This window comes from Nicrophorus vespilloides, unplaced genomic scaffold (assembly GCF_001412225.1).
Source record: "Nicrophorus vespilloides isolate i.1.1-1 unplaced genomic scaffold, Nicve_v1.0, whole genome shotgun sequence".
In the NCBI taxonomy this organism is placed as follows: domain Eukaryota; kingdom Metazoa; phylum Arthropoda; class Insecta; order Coleoptera; family Silphidae; genus Nicrophorus; species Nicrophorus vespilloides.
Window position 1 is genome coordinate 9,686 of NW_017096796.1, and position 23,052 is coordinate 32,737.

Below are 23,052 nucleotides of genomic sequence, written 5' to 3' on the forward strand. Positions count from 1 at the left end.
AAGTATGTTTGATTTGTGCAGAGTAGTAAGTGGGAAAGTTGGTGTCAGATGTGTGCGAGAAGAGAGAGATGTGGATCACGAGATGATGTTGTCACGTGGATGTATTTCAATTTGAGAAGTGGTGTTAATACCAGTTTCGAGTATTTTTTTTCCCTCTTCTTTTCATCCTCTCTCCTGCGACTTCTTTCCTCACCGCCGCATGAAATAGAAGGAAAAAGAAGTAGAATGGGTGAAGAAGGAAAGAAAAAAAGAGAATTTCCTTTATGCAGATGAAAGGAATCCCCTCACAGTTTCGACGGGCGCGGGGGTAACAAATGGTGTATGCAAACGAAGGGGTTTTGTGCTTCTTCTTCTTCTTCTCTCACCATTTTTTCCCTCAAAGATCTTTTCATTTTTCCTCATGATTCGCGCCGTTTGCATTTGTGATTTATGGATTTCGCGAGACGGGACATTCAACAGATTGATAGCCGGTTAAGATTATCACAATTTCCATTTAAAATTTTATACATTTAACAGTTTAAAGCAGTGGTTTCCAAACTTGATGTTACTACGCCTCCCTAAAAAGTATGTAATCATTTGGCGCCTCCCCAACCCCCCTCCATTACATAAAAGGAACGCGTATTACAGCAATATGGATAAGAGCACAAGAATGTATCTATACTTGCTGGATTCCCCAAACATTCAGCTTTCATATGCATCTATTTGATTCATTCTATGTATTATTGTTTTCGAGAAAATCAATGAAATGTGAAAACTCTGCTTTTTCGAGCATTTTTTAAACTTTGAACACGAATTACAGTCAAACAGCTTAAACCACAGTAATATATCGATACTTGCTAGATTCTTCAAACATTCAGCTTTCATATGCATCTATTTGATTCATTCTATGTATTATTGTTTTCGAGAAAATCAATGAAATGTCAAAACACTGCTTTTTCGAGCATTTTTTAAACTATGAACTCAAATGACAGCCAAACGGCTAAAACCACAGTAATATATCGATTCCAGTTATTCCTACCAAACATTCAGCTTTCATATGCATCTTTTTGATTCATTCTATGTATTATAGTTTTCGAGAAAATGAATGAAATGAAATGTAAAGACACTAGAAAACAACCAAAGTGATTCTATCATTTTATTTAATTTGCCTAACATTGTTAATATATTAATTAAAACACACAAGAAATAACATTAATAATTTGCATTTTATCATGGAAGAATCGGTGGGAAACATGTATTTAAATTAATAAAAAATGACATATTTTTATAACAAAAATAAAGTTATATTGAATAATAAAAATCCACATTGTTAGGGTATGAAGTTTACTATGTTTTATATAACGTGTGCAGCAGTCTGCACGGTACATAAAAAAAAGTTATGAAACTTTTGATCGATATCGATAATGGTTGGCTTGTTTATCGAACTACGTGAGTCCATAAATTGTTAGTAGGGTTAAAACGAAGAGCTTGATCCTTTTTCTATCAAAAACTGTAACAATTTTAATGCAAATTCGGTAATATTTATAAAATTGATGCATTTTATTAAAAATATTGGCATACTTTGATCAATTAGTGTATACAAAGCTTTAAAACAATTCGAAAGGGAAGATTTGTAAAAAGAAACTCTGTGTGGTCAAGTACCAAAAAACTGGAAACATTTATTAAGCAAAAGCAAAGAAAAAGTACAAATTCAAAAACGAATTAAATTAAAAGAACATAAAAAAGTACATAAAAATGACAAAGAAAAGTAGTATTAATGCAACATCATTTGGTGCTTGTATATTTAGTGACAGCTTTTGTGCCCTCACTGACGGCGTGCTTAGCCAATTCTCCAGGTAGCAAAAGACGAACAGCAGTCTGAATCTCCCTGCTGCTGATGGTTGACCGTTTGTTATATTGGGCCAATCTTGATGCTTCAGCAGCTATACGCTCGAAGATATCATTGACGAAGCTGTTCATGATGCTCATAGCTTTACTAGAGACACCAGTGTCTGGATGCACCTGCTTCAATACCTTGTATATGTATATGGCGTAACTCTCCTTCCTCCTGCGTTTTTTCTTATTTGCTGGCTTGGATGACGTCTTCGGTGATTTACCGATCTTCTTCTGCGGAGGACTCATTCTTAACTACACTAAATTGATTAGTGTTTCAACAGCGATTCTCTACACCAAAATGTGCCTAGATTTACTGTACTTTCTATGTATAGACCACTTACTTAGTGATAGTGAAGAGATAAAAAAAAACCTCTTCTCAAATGAAATCACTTTTTCAGTCCACTCGAAATAAGTAGAATGAATAAACTTTTTTTAAAAGTATATATTGTAGGCAACTTTATATAGATATTGTTTACAACCCAATATTTTTCTGTATCTTTACAAAAAATATTTATAGGTTTAATAGTTACCACAAATTATATAATAAAAACAAATCAAAAGTTAAAAATTTCTATTTTTATCATTCTTTTAGTATGCAACTTCTTGTGCACCAATTAATACTCATTTTTCTTCCCTTAATAACATTAATACATTAGTTAATTAGGTCACAAAGTGTGACGGAAATAGTATCGTAAAAACTCATTTAAAATCATTTTATTTGTATAACTTAACCATTTTTTTCAAAAGTGGATTTATACCACTTTCTAAAATAACGGCTCATATATCAGTTGAATTCAGTTTTATAATAAAATCAGGCCGTTTCGATTTTACCAACCGGAAAAGTGTTTCGAGCCATTTCGATCTGCGAATTTAGGCCGAAAAAAAAACTTAATACCTTGCAGGAGAGGAGAGCCGAGCACTTTTCAAAGACCGCCACCCTTATTCACCCTGATCCTAATGCAACCTTCAGAGTTGTATTACTTTTTTTTTCATGCATATTTAATATGTTTTGTATTCTGGAAATGCCACGTCACGTTGGTAAACCAATATAGACATTGCCTTGAATTATTTAATTCTGTAGCTTTTTATGTAATTGTTATAGTGCAAAAAAAATTGACTAGAATAAGTTTGAATTAAATACAGTGAGAGTTCGTTAACCGAATCCAAATTGTTAGTTAACCAATCGTTGATTTAATAACTTTATAGAAGTTACATTTCATGTTTTTTTTTTTAAATAACTTTCCAATATTTTCTTTTTAGCTTAATTATAGTTAATACTTAGAAAATTCAATTGTGCTTCAAAGAAAATTAATATTTTTTATTATAGAATTGTTAAAATATAAAAAAAAAAACATTTGTAAGGAGTTCAGAACGAGTAAGTGATTTAAAACTTACGATTGCATTATTTCCTGTAGGAAATTGTAGGAAGATATTCGTCTTTTTTTACTTCTAAAAGACGGAGGGGTGTTTTTTTGTTCTGTTTTCTGTTCGATTTTGTGCCTTCCGACGCTCTGCTTCCTTTATTTCCTCTCCAATGCTTATCCATAATTTTATTAACAACACGCGAAAAAAAAAGATGTATTGAGGTCGGGAACGCCATAAATCCTGAGCAATTATATGAGCAAAAGAAGAAAAAAAAAACATTATATAACTGGGAAAGGTTGGGCGGCTCGACGTCCAGACAACTTTTTCCAAATTGAGTTTTGTCCGAGATGAAAAACTAATTACGTGTGCATTTATCGTCGGAACTCGAATATAAGCAAGATGTCAGATGGAACCGGAGCCGAGGCCGTCATCCACCCCAAAAACAAACCGGAGGAGCAAACACAAAAAAAAAATATGGTTAACACACATACACGTACATCTAGGTTTGCGTGATAAGGGGTGGACGGAGATGGGTGGCTTGTTTTGGTGATAAATTAAAGTTTTCGTTGGTTTGCTGCAATAGGAAAGGGGACCAACTGGGGCGCAAGACTAGACTTTTAGACCTATTAATTTGACTATTTATCATGCGTTATCGCGGAAAATCCGTGTGCGCGTCGCGCTCTGTTTTCGCAAACTAATTTATGTATGCCACAAGGGGAGGACAGTTTTGCATTTCATAGAAGAAAAAACACACATACACACACAGAGCCCCGCGATGTTACAGACCGCGTTGTATATACACGTGCGGAGGGAGCGTAAATAAAAATCGCAGACTTTTGAAATTAATTTTATAACGTTGACGCGGTTTGACAAATTTTCTAAAGGGAATAAATGGGATATGAAATTCGCGTCTGCACGGAAATAAAAAAAATATATATTCAGCGGTTCTGAAATGTTTCAATTTATACTAGTCACAGTACTTCTTAAAGTTGTCGTTCATTTAACTTTCATATATGCAAATTTTATGCTAAATATATTAAAATATTGTTTTTTTCTTATAATCATTCTCATAATCCTCGAAATATTTCCATAATATAAACTTAATTAATTAATTTCCACAATATCCTTATTACATAACAGCTTAGTATACTTTTTGGAATCAGTTAAAGTTATAAAATGTTTTGGTACAATTCTTGCAAGAAAAATTTGTGATTTTTCCATTATCATTTTAATGAAATGTAGAACATACAACTACGCTCATATAAATTATTTTCCGAACAATCCACTGTAATTACAAATAAATCTCAGAATATTTGATTATATGAAAAATTCTAATATTTCTTCCTAATTAAAAAATCCAAATTATTTCTAAATTTTATGTTTTCTAATACGAATAATCCTTTGGTAATCCTTTCATAAAGTATTATATAAAATCATTTATCCTTTTATGGATTAAACAGGTATTGCCTTTCAACTCCATACAACATTTTAATCTCGGCATATATTCAAGTATATTTAATTAAAAATGTTACAAAGTGGAAACTTTCAGTTGCACCAATATTACCCTTCATACTCGATAAATTTGTCGATTAATAATGAAATATAAATCAGATTAAAATGTCTATAAACTTCATAAATAAAATAACCACAATATGAACAAATTAAAAACAACATTTATAATTAGAATCTTCAATATTTTATATTATTTCAATTGATTTTTCAATATTTATTGATTATTTTTTACTAAAGTTAATTTTATAATAATTACATAGTAATTTCATTTCATAATAATTTGATTGAATTAGATGAAATTATATTTAATATGTAAATATATTTTTTTTTTATTGTATTTAAAATTTTATTTTGTCAGAAACAAATAATGTAAAACTATAAAATGGTCAGTGCATTATTGAAGCGAATAAATGATATGAATTCATATATAAATATATAAAAAAAAATGTACAGTGAAATGTTCAAAAAGCAGGAAATGCTCGATAGCTATTAACGTTTGAAATGGCCATTAAATTATTGAGAGCAGGCTATTAAATCCATTACGCGATACGTAACCATGGGCATCGCATTTATTAGTTGGCTATATCAAAAGGGTTAGCAGTTAGCCGGACAAAACTCGGGACGAGAAAGCAACTTCGATATTAATGTAAATTTATGGTCCTGCTCGTAATTATTGCAATTCATCAATACAGTCGAGAGAAAGAGAGATGTGTAATCGAAATCGATTTGAATATTAAGTGTTTCGCAAATGATTCAATTTAAATGGGAAAAAATGCAAACAGGGGAATGCAACAAACCAAAATAAAGCAGTCACAAAGAGTTGTACGAACAGTTTCTCTGTGTGCACACGTGAGGGGAGCAACAAAAATGGAATGGCTTTGGCATTGTTAAATTTAGTTTCGAATGTGGACTGAAAGGGATGTATAGGATATAGCAAAATACGAGCAAAAGGTGGGTGGTCGGAGGAGGGTGCTGGAGCAGTGAATTACAGCTAATACTAATTCGAACGGGAATTAAAACGGATTGTTACCGAATTTACATACATGCAAAACAAATGAATAGACATAAATTAATTAATTTTAATTCATATCGCGAAATTATATGTAACGACTTGGACCAGAAAAATTGTTTATTGCGACAACCCCCGGCGGTGCGTTATTCGCAAAGCCTAACCAACCACTCTCCACCCTTCCACCCCCGTTTTGCATGCTCCCTGCACAACAAATTACACCCACTGTTCAACAATAATAACGAATTAACGACACTCCAAACATCCCGCAGCCGCTTTATTATTATTATTACTATCTGCAACTATTTCAATCGTTTCAGTATATATGATTCGTCGAATAATAACCATCAACTACTAATCATCAATGTAACAATACCTAAATTTCGAGTATAGCAATAGTAATAATTTATTTCAAAATACGTAAAAAATATATATTAAAATTAAAAGCCTCATTTACAAAACATAAAATAATAAGAAATTACATACATTCAACTTCAGATGTAAGTCATAAGTTGAATTTCATATAAAAAAAACAGTAAATCCGCTGTAATATCTAGTAATTTCACGGTATTTTTACAATGAAGTTCCATATAACGCGGAACAACTATTTCCAAAAGACAGTAGAATCTAAACTTTATATCTACCTCCAGTGTATTGGTTGAGAAAATATGGATAAAGACTGGATTGACAATTTCAATTTGTTTGTTGTGAAAAAAGGGGACTTAATTAGGGTAAATAATGAGAATTCAGATTCTATAGAACTCGATTCAAATTAATCTGATTTGTATAAGGTTTCATAGTATACTTATATATCAAAACTATTAGCTTTAACTAAAGAATAAAAATTATTAATTCGAACAGTCCTAAGTTCAGAATATAAGCTACGGATATTAAGTTGAAAAGTATGTAACGGCACAAAGAGCAATAGCTCACAAAAGGCCACAAATCTAATAATAATAATAGAATATAACTTAATTAACAACTAAATAAAGAAATTAAAACTGAAACTAAAAAACTGTTGAAAGGTTGATTATTGAAATTACTTTCATAAGAAACTTAGGTTAATAAATATTGATGAAATAAGAAAGGTTAATTTGGATTCGTTTAATAAATTGGTTCAGGTATTGGATGAAGGTTGCTTTAGATTAGCTTTTGTAGTTTTTATTTACTTAGGAAGCATTTAAAGGTTAAAATACATTAATTATATGTTTTATATTGCGACTTAGAATAGATTTTGGAATCTCCTGTTGCAAATATATCTTTGATAAGATTATATTACATCATTGTGTTATGAAAATCATGTAATAAACTTTCTAAACGCAGAAGGACTACGCATAATATATTTATAATGTCCTTGCATGAGGCACACAATCCGACACGAAGGTTATGACTTCGAAATTAGGCCAAATAAAAAAATCCAATACACGTGGGAATATCAACAAGAGCTTAAGTATATTTAAAAAAAAAACATGTAAATTTACTTTTCATTTTCACAGTTTGATTACTCTTTTAATGAGTAATTGCAGATCTCTTCGTATAATAATCCATGTTACAGATATAATTAAAAAAATAGCTCTTTTGCCCTAATTTTATACAAATATTTATAACATACATTTATAAGAAAATAACTTATTAATACGAAAAATAAATCAAAGTCACTTTTTATGTCGTTTGAGTTTGTTTATTTTTTTCGAAGATCAGTAAATCTATCAAGACGACTTTTTGATGTGAGTCATAAAATTTCAATTTTGTGTCATCTTTTGATACAAACTTGCAATAAATGTATAAATCATTTTACATCGTTTCAGCATATATATCCTGCTATATAACAGCATTTACAAAAACTGAGAATTTTAACTGTATCAATTATTGATTATAAATTTATTTAGTTGTGTATCAACAAAAAATGACATAAACTCTACTAAGTATAGATCACTTTCTGTGTGAAACTGAAATATCTTCAATTTGAGGTGTTGAAGTCGAAAATGGAATCATTAATAACAGTTTTGCGGCTCTCATAGTTTCCTCTCTCAGAGTCAGTTTCAAATGTCAAGTTTCCATTAACGAAACAGGAACTATTTAAAAACTTTCCGTTGACTTTTTACATCGCATACGTCATTAATATTGTGGCATCAACGGAAATATTCTACAGGTGTTTAACTTTATTAATGATTATTATTTTTATACATATATTTTTTTTATATCAATGAATGAAAATTTAATTTACGAATTCGAATTAATTTGCGGTTATTTGAAAATGCAAAATGCATTGTTTGCAAATGCATTTACAATAAATGAAATATATTGATTTCTGATAAACGTGATATTATACAATACGGTGTGTTTGTCATTAGATATTTGTTAGAGCACGTACGCAAATAGAAAATAATTAATGAAGTTTGATTGACTTTCCTTTGTACTCTGAATCAAATTATTGAATTCGGGCTTGCTTTGATCACTAGTCTTTCATGTAAATTATACCAGAATACCAGAATTATTGTAAATTAATAAAACACACGAAGATATTAAATATAAAAATGATTTGGCAACTATACAAAACTGAGTTTAATTGTAGTAAATATTATTGTAATAATATAGTATTTTTCGGAAAATAAAATAGTTTTTCTGTTGGACGACGTGGTTCAATAAACACTAGGTCAGTGAAATAACGTCAAAGATTCTCCCCACAAACATATTTATCTATTCGGTATCTTTCGGATCTTAGCATCCCTTAAAAAAAATATATAAAAATAAAACACAATGCACGAAAATCATACGGAAACGATAGCCCAGCAAAAACAGGGATGACCAACAAACATTGGCAAAGAATCGGAAACAGCTTAAAATCCAGATAAACGCTGACGACGGGCACCAAACAAAGGCCACTTTAAGAGCATATAAAACCCAGTCGCACGAAACGTCCCACAAAAAGTTTAAATAGTTATATAAACAACAATCTGATGACGATACATGCACACATATCACATAGTAACGTATTATTAATTTCCTTTATTGATTATCTCCGGTTTATCGTGCGCGAAATTCGTTATATATCAAACGATTTTGCAGGAGGTGCGTAGTTTCGAGAACATCAAAGCATTTTTATTTACAATCTTCGTTTCGTAAGCGCATGCCAAGTTTACAATATTCCTCTTCCTTTCATAGCCTACCGTCTTGAGTTTAACGCGAACATCTTAACATGCGCTAAAGGATTTTGTTTGCAAGGAATTTCATCTTTCGCTAAAAGCTATAACAGCAGAAATTAAATCTGATGATGTATGAGTGTGTGTGTTTAGGTTAGTTTATGCACCTTGCTTTGTTTACTATTTAACGGAACAGCTTATGCACTAACTCATTTCCGGAATGCTTCAGGCTTGATTGCACAAAAGTTGGGATCAATAGTTAACATTGTAGTTAGTGACCATTCAGCAGTTATTCTACGTTAAATATTCCAGGAGTGGATTTAGGCATGCTCTTTATGGGCTATAACCATTGAACCGTTGAATAAAAGGGCCCCACTTGGCAGTAAAAGTCCCACAAAAAATGTTGGCCGAGGGCCCCAAACAGTGTTAGACCAGGGACCTCAAATAGTTAGCTAATGGTCCTCAAAGTTAACAATCCGCCTCTGCAATATACGAATTTGATACAATATGGTTAACATTTTATAATCATGTCTTTCTTTAATATGTTTTAGTAATAAGAACAATTTTGTTGATAAGTTTTTATTGATCTTAAAGTTATTCGAAAAGATTGAAATTTATTGATAAATCATTAAGGAATTAATATTCTATTTATTTATATATATTAAACTATATAATAAGTTGGTATTTACTAATTACTGTTTATTAATTATCAAATATATTAATTGGTAAGAGATAATTAATAATGTCAAGTTATTTCATATGAGTAAGAAAATAATGCTTAACATATTCTTAATCTATTGATACTCAATTTGAATTTGTTTGTAAATCGATATTACTTTATGATATAATAATGAGTGGGATTTAAGATAAAAAAAGCTTATAAAAATATTTTGGAATTTTTGTATATGAAAAATTCTCTTGAAATCGATGAGTCGTGGGGCTATTAAAGTTTTACATAGAATAATATTTACTGACAATCCCGATGCACTTTAAATTTATATTAAGCTTTTTATATGCTTTTACAGGCTCCGAAGTTTGTGTGAACCAAGAGTATATAAAATGTAGTCAGCGTTTCGCACGAGGCCATAAAAGAGATTAAGAAGTTCTCAGTGGTGCAAACTAGTTTTTCGTCCTTACGCTAACCTCTCCCATGTTGATTATGTAAAAAAAAAGAGAGATTAGAATACAATTAACTGCAGATTTAAAAGAAGAAGAAAATTGGTAACTGCAAATTTAATTGTTTATGAATGGATGCAATTTGGGAGTCGTTGCGGTATGGGATCGTCCATCACTGGTCGGAGCAGAGACTCTAAATCATGGTCCCCACTCATACATAACGTATGGTGGACAATCCTCCGGCGACCCTGATGGAAGATCCTTGTTGGCCGTTGCTACACCACGACTAAGACGGATAGCACTTGGTTCAATGGGTCATCTATGCCACCCGCAAAATGCACAAGCCACGCCAAGAATTACATTAGCTCGAAAACACGCAAACCTCCTCCCAAGATGGATTACACTTACTGTAATCAACTTTTCGACATACTTTTCAAATATTCTTCCATTATTCAATCATCACGATTCTCTAAAGCAATTAATAATTCGCATGCGAAAGTTCGAGCCCGTACCTAAATATAGCAGGAAAATGTTTCCAGCGTTGAGAGTACTTAAGCTTTTACACCTTGCACAACTTTACTCTGCTTTATTTTCGTTAGAGATAATCGGAGAAAATATAAACACAACAGCGATACAACAACGGCTGTTGTTCGATTATTCCGAGCGTCTCTAATGCGTTTAGGTACAACAATCCGCGCGTAATTCATTTTTAAACGAAACTAAGCGCACTCTGTTACGTTTAGCTGTTAAATCATTTACAGAAGTTTAAACCTAAATGTCGTGTGCTTTAGCATCGCCTTTGCATCTGCTTTATATATATATATATATTTAGTAGGATGAACAACAAAAAAGAGCAGACAAAATTAGTATATTTAGAAAACGGGCACGAGCGTGCAAAATCTTTATGCAAATGTAATTTCCAGGAAAGAAAAACAATGATGTAATTTTTTAATTAAACCGCTTACCGACTTGGGTTTGTCTCTCGGAGGACACATTTTTTTTGTTGTTGTTATTCCGTCCGACGTTTTATTTGTCAGTTGTCAGGCTTTTTGCGCACTCAATGAGATTTATTTAGGGTTAACTAAAACGTATGCCATATGACAAGCAGAGTGAGATTTTCAGATTAGCCGCACGTTCATGGATTTACACAACTGTATTCAACTATATATCACTAACATTAACTTATTAAAACAAAAATTAACAAAACAAAACATTGAATTTTTTATCATTAAATTAACAAACTTATGTATTATAAATTAGATATATGTTTCAGTTTATTTCCTTGAATCTGTGTAAAGCCTGTGTAAAATATGAATAGTTTATGTAATTATATTTAAATTTGTATCAAAACCATAAAATTACAAAGCTTTTACACTTCTCGTGGGACCTAGTCTAACATTGTTTGGGGCCCTCAGCTAACACTGTGTAGAAATTTTGATTTAACACTACTTGCAACCCAATTAAGTAAAGTTTGCATTAGTTAAGTTTTTTATGCAATAATACACTCATTTTATCATATTTAAAAAAAAGTTACATTATTTTTATTACATTTTAAGTTGATTTATATAAAGATATTAAGATAAATATTTACATACCATAGTTGTTATGAAACAAAGACCTTCAATTTTCTAATTTCATAGTTGATGTGCGAATTTCAAGCAAATCTCGGTGATTGTTAAACAGTAGGATTTGGAACTAATCAATCCCACAGAGCCGTATCTACTAATCAATGTTCTGTGCACTGCAAACAGGATTGTTAACAGTAGGTCAGCAGAGAATAGTATTGTTTTTAGCATTACATAGTTATCAGATCGATAGATGTACTCACGTAACTAATAATTGCATGACAAGATCATTGTATGAAGAAACATGAAGTTATTTAGAATATGTTTCGATTGAATTCAAAACATATTCTATAACATATTCAAAACATAACTATAAATTTGTTACGAGACAATTTAATGGTTTTCTAAAGGAATCTTTTAGATAAGAAAGGGAACCAGTAAAATATTGTCACATAGCTATTTTGACTTATCTGAATTACTTAAAAAGTTCTTTATGGTTATGTTATTTTAATGATAACATACATAATAATTTATAAATTTTCTGCGGTTCGTATCGCATTCCTATGCATATATACAAAAACGCATCGTTACTGACGATTAATTTAAAAAAGGCTCGGATTTAAATTATGTATAAAAACAAATATTTTTTATTTAAACAATTTAAATTTAATAATTTTCTCCAATTTCATTTTATTTTAAATATACAAAACATATAAATAATTAACATAAAATCAAAATTAAATATTTATGTTGAGAGAATAAACATGTGTTCAGAAATTACTCAAATATTTGTAAGTTTCCTTTGAAGTTGTTTTATTCTTCAGATATAATAAGATGAGATTATATGATTAGATTAAGCATATCATCAAAATCCCTAAACAATATGTAAATTTGGGAAGGAAAGTGGAAGTTATTGTCTTACAAATAAGTTTACAAACAGGGTGGAATATAAAGTAGTATTATATTGACTTTAATCAAGATTATCTAATAATTTATTTCAAGATTGTATCTAGGAATTAAGTTTTGAATTGAAATCAAGTATGATATTGTCTGAAAGGAATGTTTGTAGTTTTCATAATTAGTCAGATAAAAATATATTATGTATATATTAATGTACATTGTCAAGTACGTTAGTACACATATTTAGATAAATAATGATTGCATATGTTCTAGGACAAGTGTCGGCAACCAACGGCTCTGGAGCTGCATGCGGCTCTTTTAATGATGAGAAATTGCGGCTCCCAGCTGCACTCCAATTAAACTAGTTGTGGCTATAATGACTTTGTTAGAAAATTGATTTGATTTGAATTCAATTCGTTTTATTTGGTATTTATTTATTAAAGTGTTAAGTGCATTCATCATACACTATTATTTGTTTATTAGCAATAAAATTACTTCGTTAACCCTGCGTTACTCGCGCGGCGTCTGTGTGACGATTTGTAAAAGCATTTCACACAATTTTAAAGTAATGTTTATTACTTTTGATGTTTTTGTAAATACTTGTACACGTTACTTGACAAGTATGGATTTGGCAAGTAAATGACTTTGCAACGAGTTACTTTCAATGTAGTTTCATTGTAAGCTATCAGATTTGCAACAAAAAAGAAGCGGAAAGATAAATCACCGTGCGTTTAGTGCACATCAAATGTGATTGTAATTTATGGGTGTATAAAAGATATAAATAAAGTGAAATACGTACGTAGAGAAGGTGCAATAAAGACAATGCACGTGGGCGGCTGGGCCTGTGTGTATAATAAATAATAAATAACTTATTAACCAAATAGTGGCAATTCCTGGTGCGGTAACCGGAGCACCGAATGGACACATAAACTCGTCGCAAGCGTATATATGATGCACGATCCAGGTCGTCGGAGCCGCTCTCCACGTCCATATTACCAATCGTTTGCTTTATGATCCCCCATAAAAACACCATAAAACTTCCCAACAGTATACCCACGTATAGTAGTAGTAGCCAAACTGCACACAGCAGGACCACAACTGCGACTATTCCAAGTAATCATAACGTACGTTTAATGCCCTTATATCGCCAATCATTTACGCCCAAGTAATTCCCGATTAACGCACTTGCCTCTTGCCATTACCTAAACCACTCCAGACCTAAATATATATATATTATATAAATCGAAGCGAGACAGAAACAGAGAAACTTATACATAAAACATTTTCAGGTTTGTCTCTGAGAGGAAATTAAAAATTTATGTAAATGCGGGATGGCGGCGCGAAGAGGCAGTGTTCATATATACCCCTCGTGCTTTCTTCGTTTTTTTTATTCCTCTTCTTTTTTAGGTCAAGTAAATGGACAATCATGCAAAGTACGGAATGTCAAGGAATAAAGTATGCAAATTTCGCTCGACGCTAGAATAATAATAACAACGTCAGGCCCACAGAAATAAATCAGATCGTCGAAAACTTGATATATTTCCTTGATTTCTCATATAAACTGCTTACATTTTAGATTATAAATTATTCAGTTAGTATTTGAAAAAAAAATAATTCTTTTTTTAAGTTATGATTAGTATTGTCTCACGATTAAATTAACGATTAAATTAAATATAAATATATTAATTTATATATAAGAAAATATTTAGAAATTGTCATAACATATCTATATATTTAACTAAAAAGATCTATGAATAAAATATAAGTAAAAAAAAATAATTGTATATTATTGTATATACGCATTTACTATATAAAATATAGTTATCATTACTAAGATATAATGCTTCTTTATGGAATCATTGGAGGTAATCTAAAAAGTTATGTCCAGCAATGTGAGTGGGAAGTCTGGAATTCGGGTGAATATCCTCATAACGCGTAATGGGGTAGTAAAATGTCCGATGGGTTTAATCTTTCTTGGATAAAGTGATACATAGATCTATAAACTCTTACGTGTTTTCCTTCAAGACAATTGTATTAATAACCTCACAACGAGTTATAGGTTAATTAATAAGACTAATTACTTAATTCTTTTATTTAATAAATTAATCAAACATACATTACATTACTTTTTTTATTCAAAAATATAGTAAAAAATATATTTTTTAAGTATACAAAAGATAAGTTAATTACTTAAAATTGTAGCATTTTTTTTATTAATTAAAGAATTGTATGTTTTAACTGTTTATATAAAAATTATACATGATTTTGTAGTAATTTCTTCGAAAAAAATGTTTTTTCTAAATTTTCATGAATGAATCGTTAAATCAAATTATTTATTTATACACGTTTTAATAAATAAAAAATGCTTATTCCTAATTTAGTTTCAATGATTTTACTACGTGACTTGCAATTTTATGTAGTCTTTAAGGACGAAAAACTCTCATCAAAGGAGTGGAAACACTTAATTGATTGAGGGAATGAGTATGAAATGTAGGTTAATGACTTTGGCCTCAACTACTAGCACGAGTAATTGCACCTTAAACTGCGATCAAAATAATCATAGTTTATTCAGTGTACACTAAAGAAAGTTGTGTATTAATTACAGTAGTCAATGATGATGCTTCGTGTAATTATATGAAGATATTTGACATTTTCGAACAATCAATACATGTAATTATGATGTATATTTAATATGAATTCCAGTCTCGCATTGGTACACATATATTTGTGTGTGTGTATATAGAGAGAATAGCATTACGAAACTGAAAGCTCCAAATTCAATTACTATTACATGGTGGAAAGAAGAAAAAAATAAATAAATAACAACGCACACACGAATGGAAAAAGTTTCTCCGCAAATTACGTTACATGCAATTACAAAGAAAATGAATTATATTTGCCGACTCTATGCCGTTCTAATGAAATTAAGGGTTGCGAAAAGAATATATACATTGGATGAGTCGAATATTTCTTTGTCATTGAATTATTTAAAATTTATGGGGGTATGTGTAGGTGGAGGCGCCAAAGGATAAATATTTTATGAGCGTTAGAGAATGAGAGGAAAAATAGAAAGAAAACGAAAGCTTTTGAAAGATTATTATAAATTGGTTTCGTAGTTTATTCTATTGTGACAGGGTTGGTGTGTAGTGGAGGAAAATTATGGTGGATGAACTGCGACTGCGGACAGGCTGTGGGCCAAATGTAATATGGATCCAGTCGTGAATATTGTCAAAAATGATCGATGGACTTTATATATTCTGGTAGACATGCATGTTTATTCAGTGCCGAACCCATGGATAGATAGATAGATAGATTGCGTGCTCTCGAATATACCTACCTCCTTGTTACAACTATCTAAACATGTAATTGAATATATTTATTTACCTGTCTCTATTTGTTTGAAATCCAATGTACCGTGTTGAGCAATAGTTTCCAACCTACCTACCTACAAAGCTACTGCTCAACACACATTTCAATTACATAATGTCTGATACAAAGTTATTTAGTTGCAAATATAATACTCACTCTATTACAGAACTGAAGTAAACTTTTGCGGGGCTGGATTCGGGGCCATTTTTTGTGATCTTTTCAAAATAAATTACGTATTATAAACACATTATTACATATTATATAGGATCAGTGCCGTTTTTTTGGATTTTGAGCCCACCAGTAAATAAAAAAGAAATATATTTTTCCGGATTCAAGCGTTGTTACTGTATAGAATTATAGAGTATTATGAAAAAGGACCACTTTTAGTTGCAAAATCTTTACCTACGCCATGAAAATTATAAAGTGCAAGGCTTAATAAGAAAAAATCTTATTCTTTACAAACTTCTAGAACTATTCAAGATTTCAAAACAAAAATAGAAACTTAAAAAAATAAAAGATTTTTGTTAGCCCTTTGGCCAGCCTATTAATATATATATATTTTTTTAATTTTATGTTAGAATTTATTTATTTATTTATATGTAAAGAATGTACTTTTTTTTTCCTTATGTATTAATGTTTGGCCAATAAATTATTATTATTATTATTAAAACATTTTTTTAAGTTTCTATTTTTGTATTGAAATCTTGAATAGTCGTATAATTTTATTCACTATATGTTCATCAATGTGAACATATAAATTTAAGATCGCGGTTGACATTAAATGAATAATCTTTGCCGGTGGATAGTTACCATTATGATGATTTGTTTTTTTTTAATTTGTTGGTTGTCTTCTTGTAGGTTATCTTCAGTAGTATAATGATACTCTGCGATTCCACTATTTCAACTCATTGTCCATCGACTTGAACCATATGCTGAACCTCATTCATTTCACTGTAAATCTGTGATGAACGATGGCCCTTTTTCTGCAAGCTCCGAGAGTGCTCACAAAAGGCTTGGCTTGACCGGGATTCGAACCGGCGCCCTCGAAATCGTGGACTTAACCATTCGGCTATTAGTCGCCCATATTTGTAATATAAAATTTAAAGTATGTTATTTTAGAGTAGATTTTTTAGTACAACAAAAAATATGTTTTCGAAAAAATGTAAATTAAAGTCTTAAAGTTCCTTCTATATTACATAAAACTGTACACAGCCTTTAGGAAAGCTTTTCGTACCTTCATTAAGTCTTAGAAGAATTATTATAGCCGTAAAGGTATATACCGTATACAAAATTCTTCCCTTCTAAATACCTTAAAATATAATGCCTCCAGTATTTTCTAGACTCCAGAAACTAGAGCCTAGATAATACATTCTTTCACCTGAGAACGTTTTCAAAGTCATATTTTACTACCTGCATATGTTTAACAAATTTATGCATCTTATAATAGACTTCGTTAAATATTTTTATAATTATAATGACTAGGAACTCTTTTTGTGTTTATATTTTATTACATTGAAGTTCGTTTGTATTTTCTGGCCAATTAAGCAATTTGTACTTTTCTCGAAGTTTTTTATATCCTGGGAATCGGGACTGAAAGTTCGTAAATTCCCGGTATTTGCTAATAATATTATTGAATCAGCTTTTTACTTTTTCCATAGGTTTACGAGATCCAATTATTGCGTTAATAAAAAATCAGTAGTAAATTATGAAGTTTTATCATTCTAAATAACTAGATTTCAATTCTCATTCTGTATGATCAAAAGTCGGGATTTATAACGTGAATCCCGGGAATCAGAATTATAGAAATCAGCTAATTTCTAGAATTTCCCGAAATCGAAAATACACACTTTGTCTAACAATAATTGACGGTTTCTGGAAATGAAAAGAATGTATACATTGTAAACAGGTGCATCGTAGACCGTTGGATATTTCCGATTCCGGCGGATAAAAAGACCACTTTCGTGTATGCATTTCCACGGAAATCAATGCTACAAAATATATGCACATGGCCTTTCTACAAAATATATAAGAAGCGCATTTCTCGACTGTAACGTTTTCACCCGTATGCAAATGGGTCCATCCCGTTTTTCGCGTATACAAATTATATTGCAAGTGATTTAGGTGTTTGGATTATTAAATTCCACGGCCGGAACGAAGCGCAAACTAAATTCGGTGTCGTATTTCTGCAACTGGGCCAAATAGGATGTCTTAGCGCTGCAAATCTTCTAAATGAGTTCTGATTAAATCTCACACCAGAAGAACATCAAAGAGATTTACTCCAAACTAATGACTCCACTTACTGGAATTAATACATTCAATTTGTTTATTATTAACAGGCAACTGCAATTTAATAATCTGTATTATAAATGAAATGTTTATCGCAAAGAATCTTAATTAAGAAATGCAATTATATGAGAATGATCACAATATTAATAATTATATATTTTTTCTTATTCTTGAATAATCGAAAACTTACTTTGTTTATATAATACACAATTTCATTTTAATGTCTCTATTAATAATAAAAGATTACAAATCAATCATGCACATTTATAAATTATAAAAGAGAAATAACGACAAAACGTAAATCCTTAGGGTAAAAAGTTATAGATTATATGAAATGATAGTCGTAATACCTATTAAATATGTTATAGTTTACTGGTTATAACTAATAATTACAATTATGAAACCGGACAAATGAAGAACTTTAAAGTTTTTCAATTTAAATAAATATTTGTCATAACATTCATTTTGTTCTAATTTAGTTAAAGTCTACTTTATGTTCATTTTCTCTGAGGTCTAATAAATTATTTACTAAAAAATATGATGAAAAGCCTTCGAAATATATGAAATAATTATGGTATGGGTATAAGAGCATATCTGTTTGATTGTTTGTTCAAATAAATAAAATGAATGGAACAAAATGCCGGAAATACGTGATTTAATAAATAAAAAAAAGACTACTCGTTATTATTTATTTATCCATTCGTTTATTATTTCCATAGTCTGTGCAATTACGCGAACTGCAATTTAATAAAATGCCCGGGAATTGGTTTTAATTGCATTAAATGCAGCACCCCCCGGATTCGCACTCATCCCCCCCACTTCACTAACCCTTTCCACCCCTTCCGGCCGCTCCGATAACCCGCAAAACATCCGCAATGGTTATTTCCAATCGCATTTTCTAAACGTAATTTAAATGGTAAATATTTGACCGGGGAGCAATACCAATTAGATTTACACTTGCTGTTTTCAATTTGTTCATAGCTATCATATATATGTATCAAATATGGTCAGTATAGGGCAAAGGTAAGCAGTAATATTGCAATACAAAATATTTAATCAAACTTCAATTATTGCACATGTAATGTATATTATTAGCAAACAAAGCTGCAGCCAACTAATTATATGATATTTGTTTAAATGAGTAAATTAATGTTCGAACTATACTCGTATATGGAGTAGCGGTTATGATTATAGTTTGCAATCATCAAATTGATGTTGCTGCAAATTTACGTAGATGCCAGAGGAAGAGCGGCGTGCGATAATAATAAAAAGCAAACTGTTTGAAATTTCATTGCATCCAATGCGAAGTATCCTCGTGCTAGACTTCCAGGCCACCAAACATCTTCTGTGCTCATTCTGGGAAAGTGCATCAAGTTGCTCCTCTCCTCTTTCGCATTTCTTATAGATGTTTTCAATTAACTGAAGAAACCCATCTACTCAGTATATAACTTTTCAATTTCATACCAAATATATATGTAGAAAAACATGGACGTGACTTGTAACATTTATTAATACAAATAATAAACTTGAATAATGAAAAAAAATTAAAATATGACAAATAAAATTTAAGAAAAACAATTTTAATAAATTCAATTTTGTATCACTTTTGAACGTAATTATTCCAAGAACTGATAGTAAACTAAAATTCTATTTGAATTCAACATTTGTCGTTCTAAAGTAATTTTCCAAATTGAAAAATATACAGTAAGACCTCGCTTAACGGTGATTCAATATAACGCAGACTACTTAAAGCCTAAAAACCTGCAAATATGTTAATATGACTTTGTTTAGTGCTATTTTGTATAAAATCTAAGCTCTAAACGAGGTTTTCCTGTATTTTTTTTAAATTGGTGTACATACTTTCATAATTAGTTTTGTAATGTGAAAACTATTGGTAATACAAAAAAAAGTAATGTAAGAATCCTTTAACATTATTTTTTTTGTTTAAATTTGTACAAAACTTACATTTTTTACACATTTAAATAATAACAGAATAAAATATCAAGTCATAGTATCATTAAAACTAACATTTTATTTACTACACATCCCTATTTTTGCAAGTTAAATTATTTAAAAATTGTGCGTATTATACTCAAGATTGTATGGTATATGAACACTTATGATTGTATAATGGCAAGTAAATACTTAACTTTTTATATACACTTGAGAAATAAGCTGATATAATATATGCATAGTTCATTCATAGATATTACTTATATACAACAGTGGTCTTAAACAAGAGGCCCATGGGCCTCATCCAGACCCGAAGCAATTTTACAGAGCTCGTTAACACAATCATAAGCAGTTTGAGACCACAATTAATATGTTCATTTCTTGGAAAGTAAGCAATGTAATCGTGTTTTACTAATAATAATTAAACTTTTGATATAAACATGAAACTTTAAATGATTTAACTCTAAACAAATAATAAAAATAACAGGTATTAATCAAATGATCTTATATGTAAACGCTTATATATTATAGAGGTGCCGTAGAAACAGATTGACTGTAATTTTCAAAGCACCTTAAACATATTTACTCGTAAACGAAATATGCAAATGTGTATTTGAATGTAAGTTTCGGAGCGGTGTAGAAAGGTAGTGTGGAAATGCAATTGTTTCCATACCACAAACGAGCGCGCTTCATGCAGGCACAACTTATTACTACGAAGTAAGCAACTTAGTTTAACGAAGTTTTCTCCGTGGGTAATTTGCATTTTTTAACGATTACATAAAATTGCAGCTTGCGTAAAAATGCAAGAGCAACTCTTTTTGCTGTAGTTTTAGTTATTTTTTCTTCGTTTAATAGCATTGCTTGTCCTTGGAGATGTATTTACATCAAATCCCATGGATGCTTAAGGGGCGTTTTAAGGGTGAATCGGCTGGGATTATGGGAACGTTTAGTATACGTAGGGTGCGTGCGGCAATTTCGATTGATTTTACAGCCGATTCGATTACTCCATCACCTAACCAGACAATAAACGAACCTAAATAATTAAATATAACATTAAACAAACCCACGCAGCTAGCACACCGCTGTTTGTTTCATGTAAATAATTACGTAATATGAAATATGAAAATAACAGGTAAACATGATTTTTTTATTGGCAGAATGACCAAGGTTGGTTAATTATTTTATGAATTTTTATTGCCATAGGCATATTTACTTATAAAATTGATGATGAATCTGTTTGACAACTACTGAAAGGTATACCAACTTTGCTTATGTAATGATGTGCATATAATGGTGCCCAATAGAAAGTTTGTTTTGGGTTCTCAAATCTTAATATGTGTACTTTAGCATATGTATACAAATCAATGTGAAGTTTATACAGTCGGAATGTTTGAAATCGGACTAATCGAAGAACTTAAAACCACATAGAAATAAACTGCACTAATAGAACTTGTATAAAGGGAACAAATTATTTTGTGTACAGATTTTTTTAGAATTTATTTTTATTTTGCGGACTTATTGAAACCGGACTATGCGAGGTATTGGTGTACAGTATTAATTCAAACAGTGTTAAAAAGGCAAATAAAAATAACGCAATTCTATATGTTTGATGCAAAAATTGTTGATTCACTATCTTCAAAGCGAACATTCTAAAAAAGCTAATGCATACTAAATGAAGTATATTTTACACAATTGTTGCTGAATTTTAATTGTGACAGTTAAGTGAAACACAACAAGGAAGCGGCGTGTCCTGTTTCACGGGGTCGGTTGCTTCATAATATTCAATTACACTGAATAATAAATATTCCACTCGCAAAAGGACTTATTTAGCAAACTGTAATATAGAATGGAGCAAATTGAGTTGAGAAATTTAATTCACCCGATGATAAAACACGCAAACCTTAGGAAGGAAACAATTAGAGCAGCCGGAAAACATTCAATTTTCCCTTTAAAAATATACTGCTACGAAGATGGAATATATTTAATTTACATTTAATTACGGTCAGTCGGTTTTATGGATGCCACCCGTTATATTTTTGTTTTTGTAACCTCCCTTCTGTTGTTTTTTCTTTGGAGAGGGGGTTAAACTTGTAACAACATTCGCTCAAACATTTTGTAGCAAAAAGTATTTTGTTTTTGCTGTTTACTTAATTTGTATTTTCCTTTCTTAATAAATGATGGAGTTATTTGTATTTTTAAGAATATTAATGTTTACAAGAATAAAAATGAATTTTATATATACAGTGGAACCTTTATGAAGAGCAAAATCGTTAATGCGAATTTTAAAAATTTATTTTTTTTTCGAAACTTAATAATGATTATAATGAAACAATAATAATTAATAAAAATTTAAAATTAAAAAAAAAATAGACGTTATTTAAAAGGTTCAAAACTAAACAACAATTGTTTTTTTTTTTTCGATTACAAAAAAAATCGTATATAAATATAGTTTATAAATGCGTAAACGAAAAGTATCGGGCAATTTATAAAATATTTGTGTAAATAGTGGGGCGATTGTGTGCGTTCGAATAAAGCGTCCAATTTATGTTCACATTTGTAACGAAATACCATTGTATATTTTCCGACATTGCCAAACCAAATGCACGTAATTAGTGTAATTGTAATTGTTAAATATTACTATTTATTGTTTGCATTTTAATTGATAATTTTGTCGGTATCTCGGATATCACGGAAACGCGGATTCGCGTCAAACAAAATTAATAACACTAAAAGCTCCAATCAATCTGCACGCCCGACATTTTTCATCCGATATTAACTGAACAGGCTTTAAATATAGTTGTTCACGTAATCGGATTGGTTCGGCATTATCAAAGCATTTAAAAAGTTTTTATTTAAATAGTTATGAAGCCTGGTTCAGGTGGATTTTCGTGATGATAGCATTAATATCATGCATTGTGAAAAAAAATATACACACCAATGCATAACATTTTAACTGTAA

At 30.5% G+C, this 23,052-nt stretch overlaps 1 protein-coding gene across 1 annotated transcript; it reads right to left on the minus strand.

Moving 5' to 3' along the window:
- Positions 1-1,670: 1,670 nt before the first annotated feature.
- Positions 1,671-2,198, minus strand: LOC108558202 (histone H2B-like). Its single transcript, XM_017915034.1, has one exon. The coding sequence runs from the start codon at positions 2,119-2,121 to the stop codon at positions 1,765-1,767; it is 357 nt and encodes a 118-aa protein (XP_017770523.1). The 5' UTR covers positions 2,122-2,198; the 3' UTR covers positions 1,671-1,764.
- Positions 2,199-23,052: the final 20,854 nt, after the last annotated feature.

Bases quoted from the DNA above. Each gene is read 5' to 3' on its own strand.
- LOC108558202 (XM_017915034.1), bottom strand. From the start codon at position 2,121: ATGAGTCCTCCGCAGAAGAAGATCGGTAAATCACCGAAGACGTCATCC.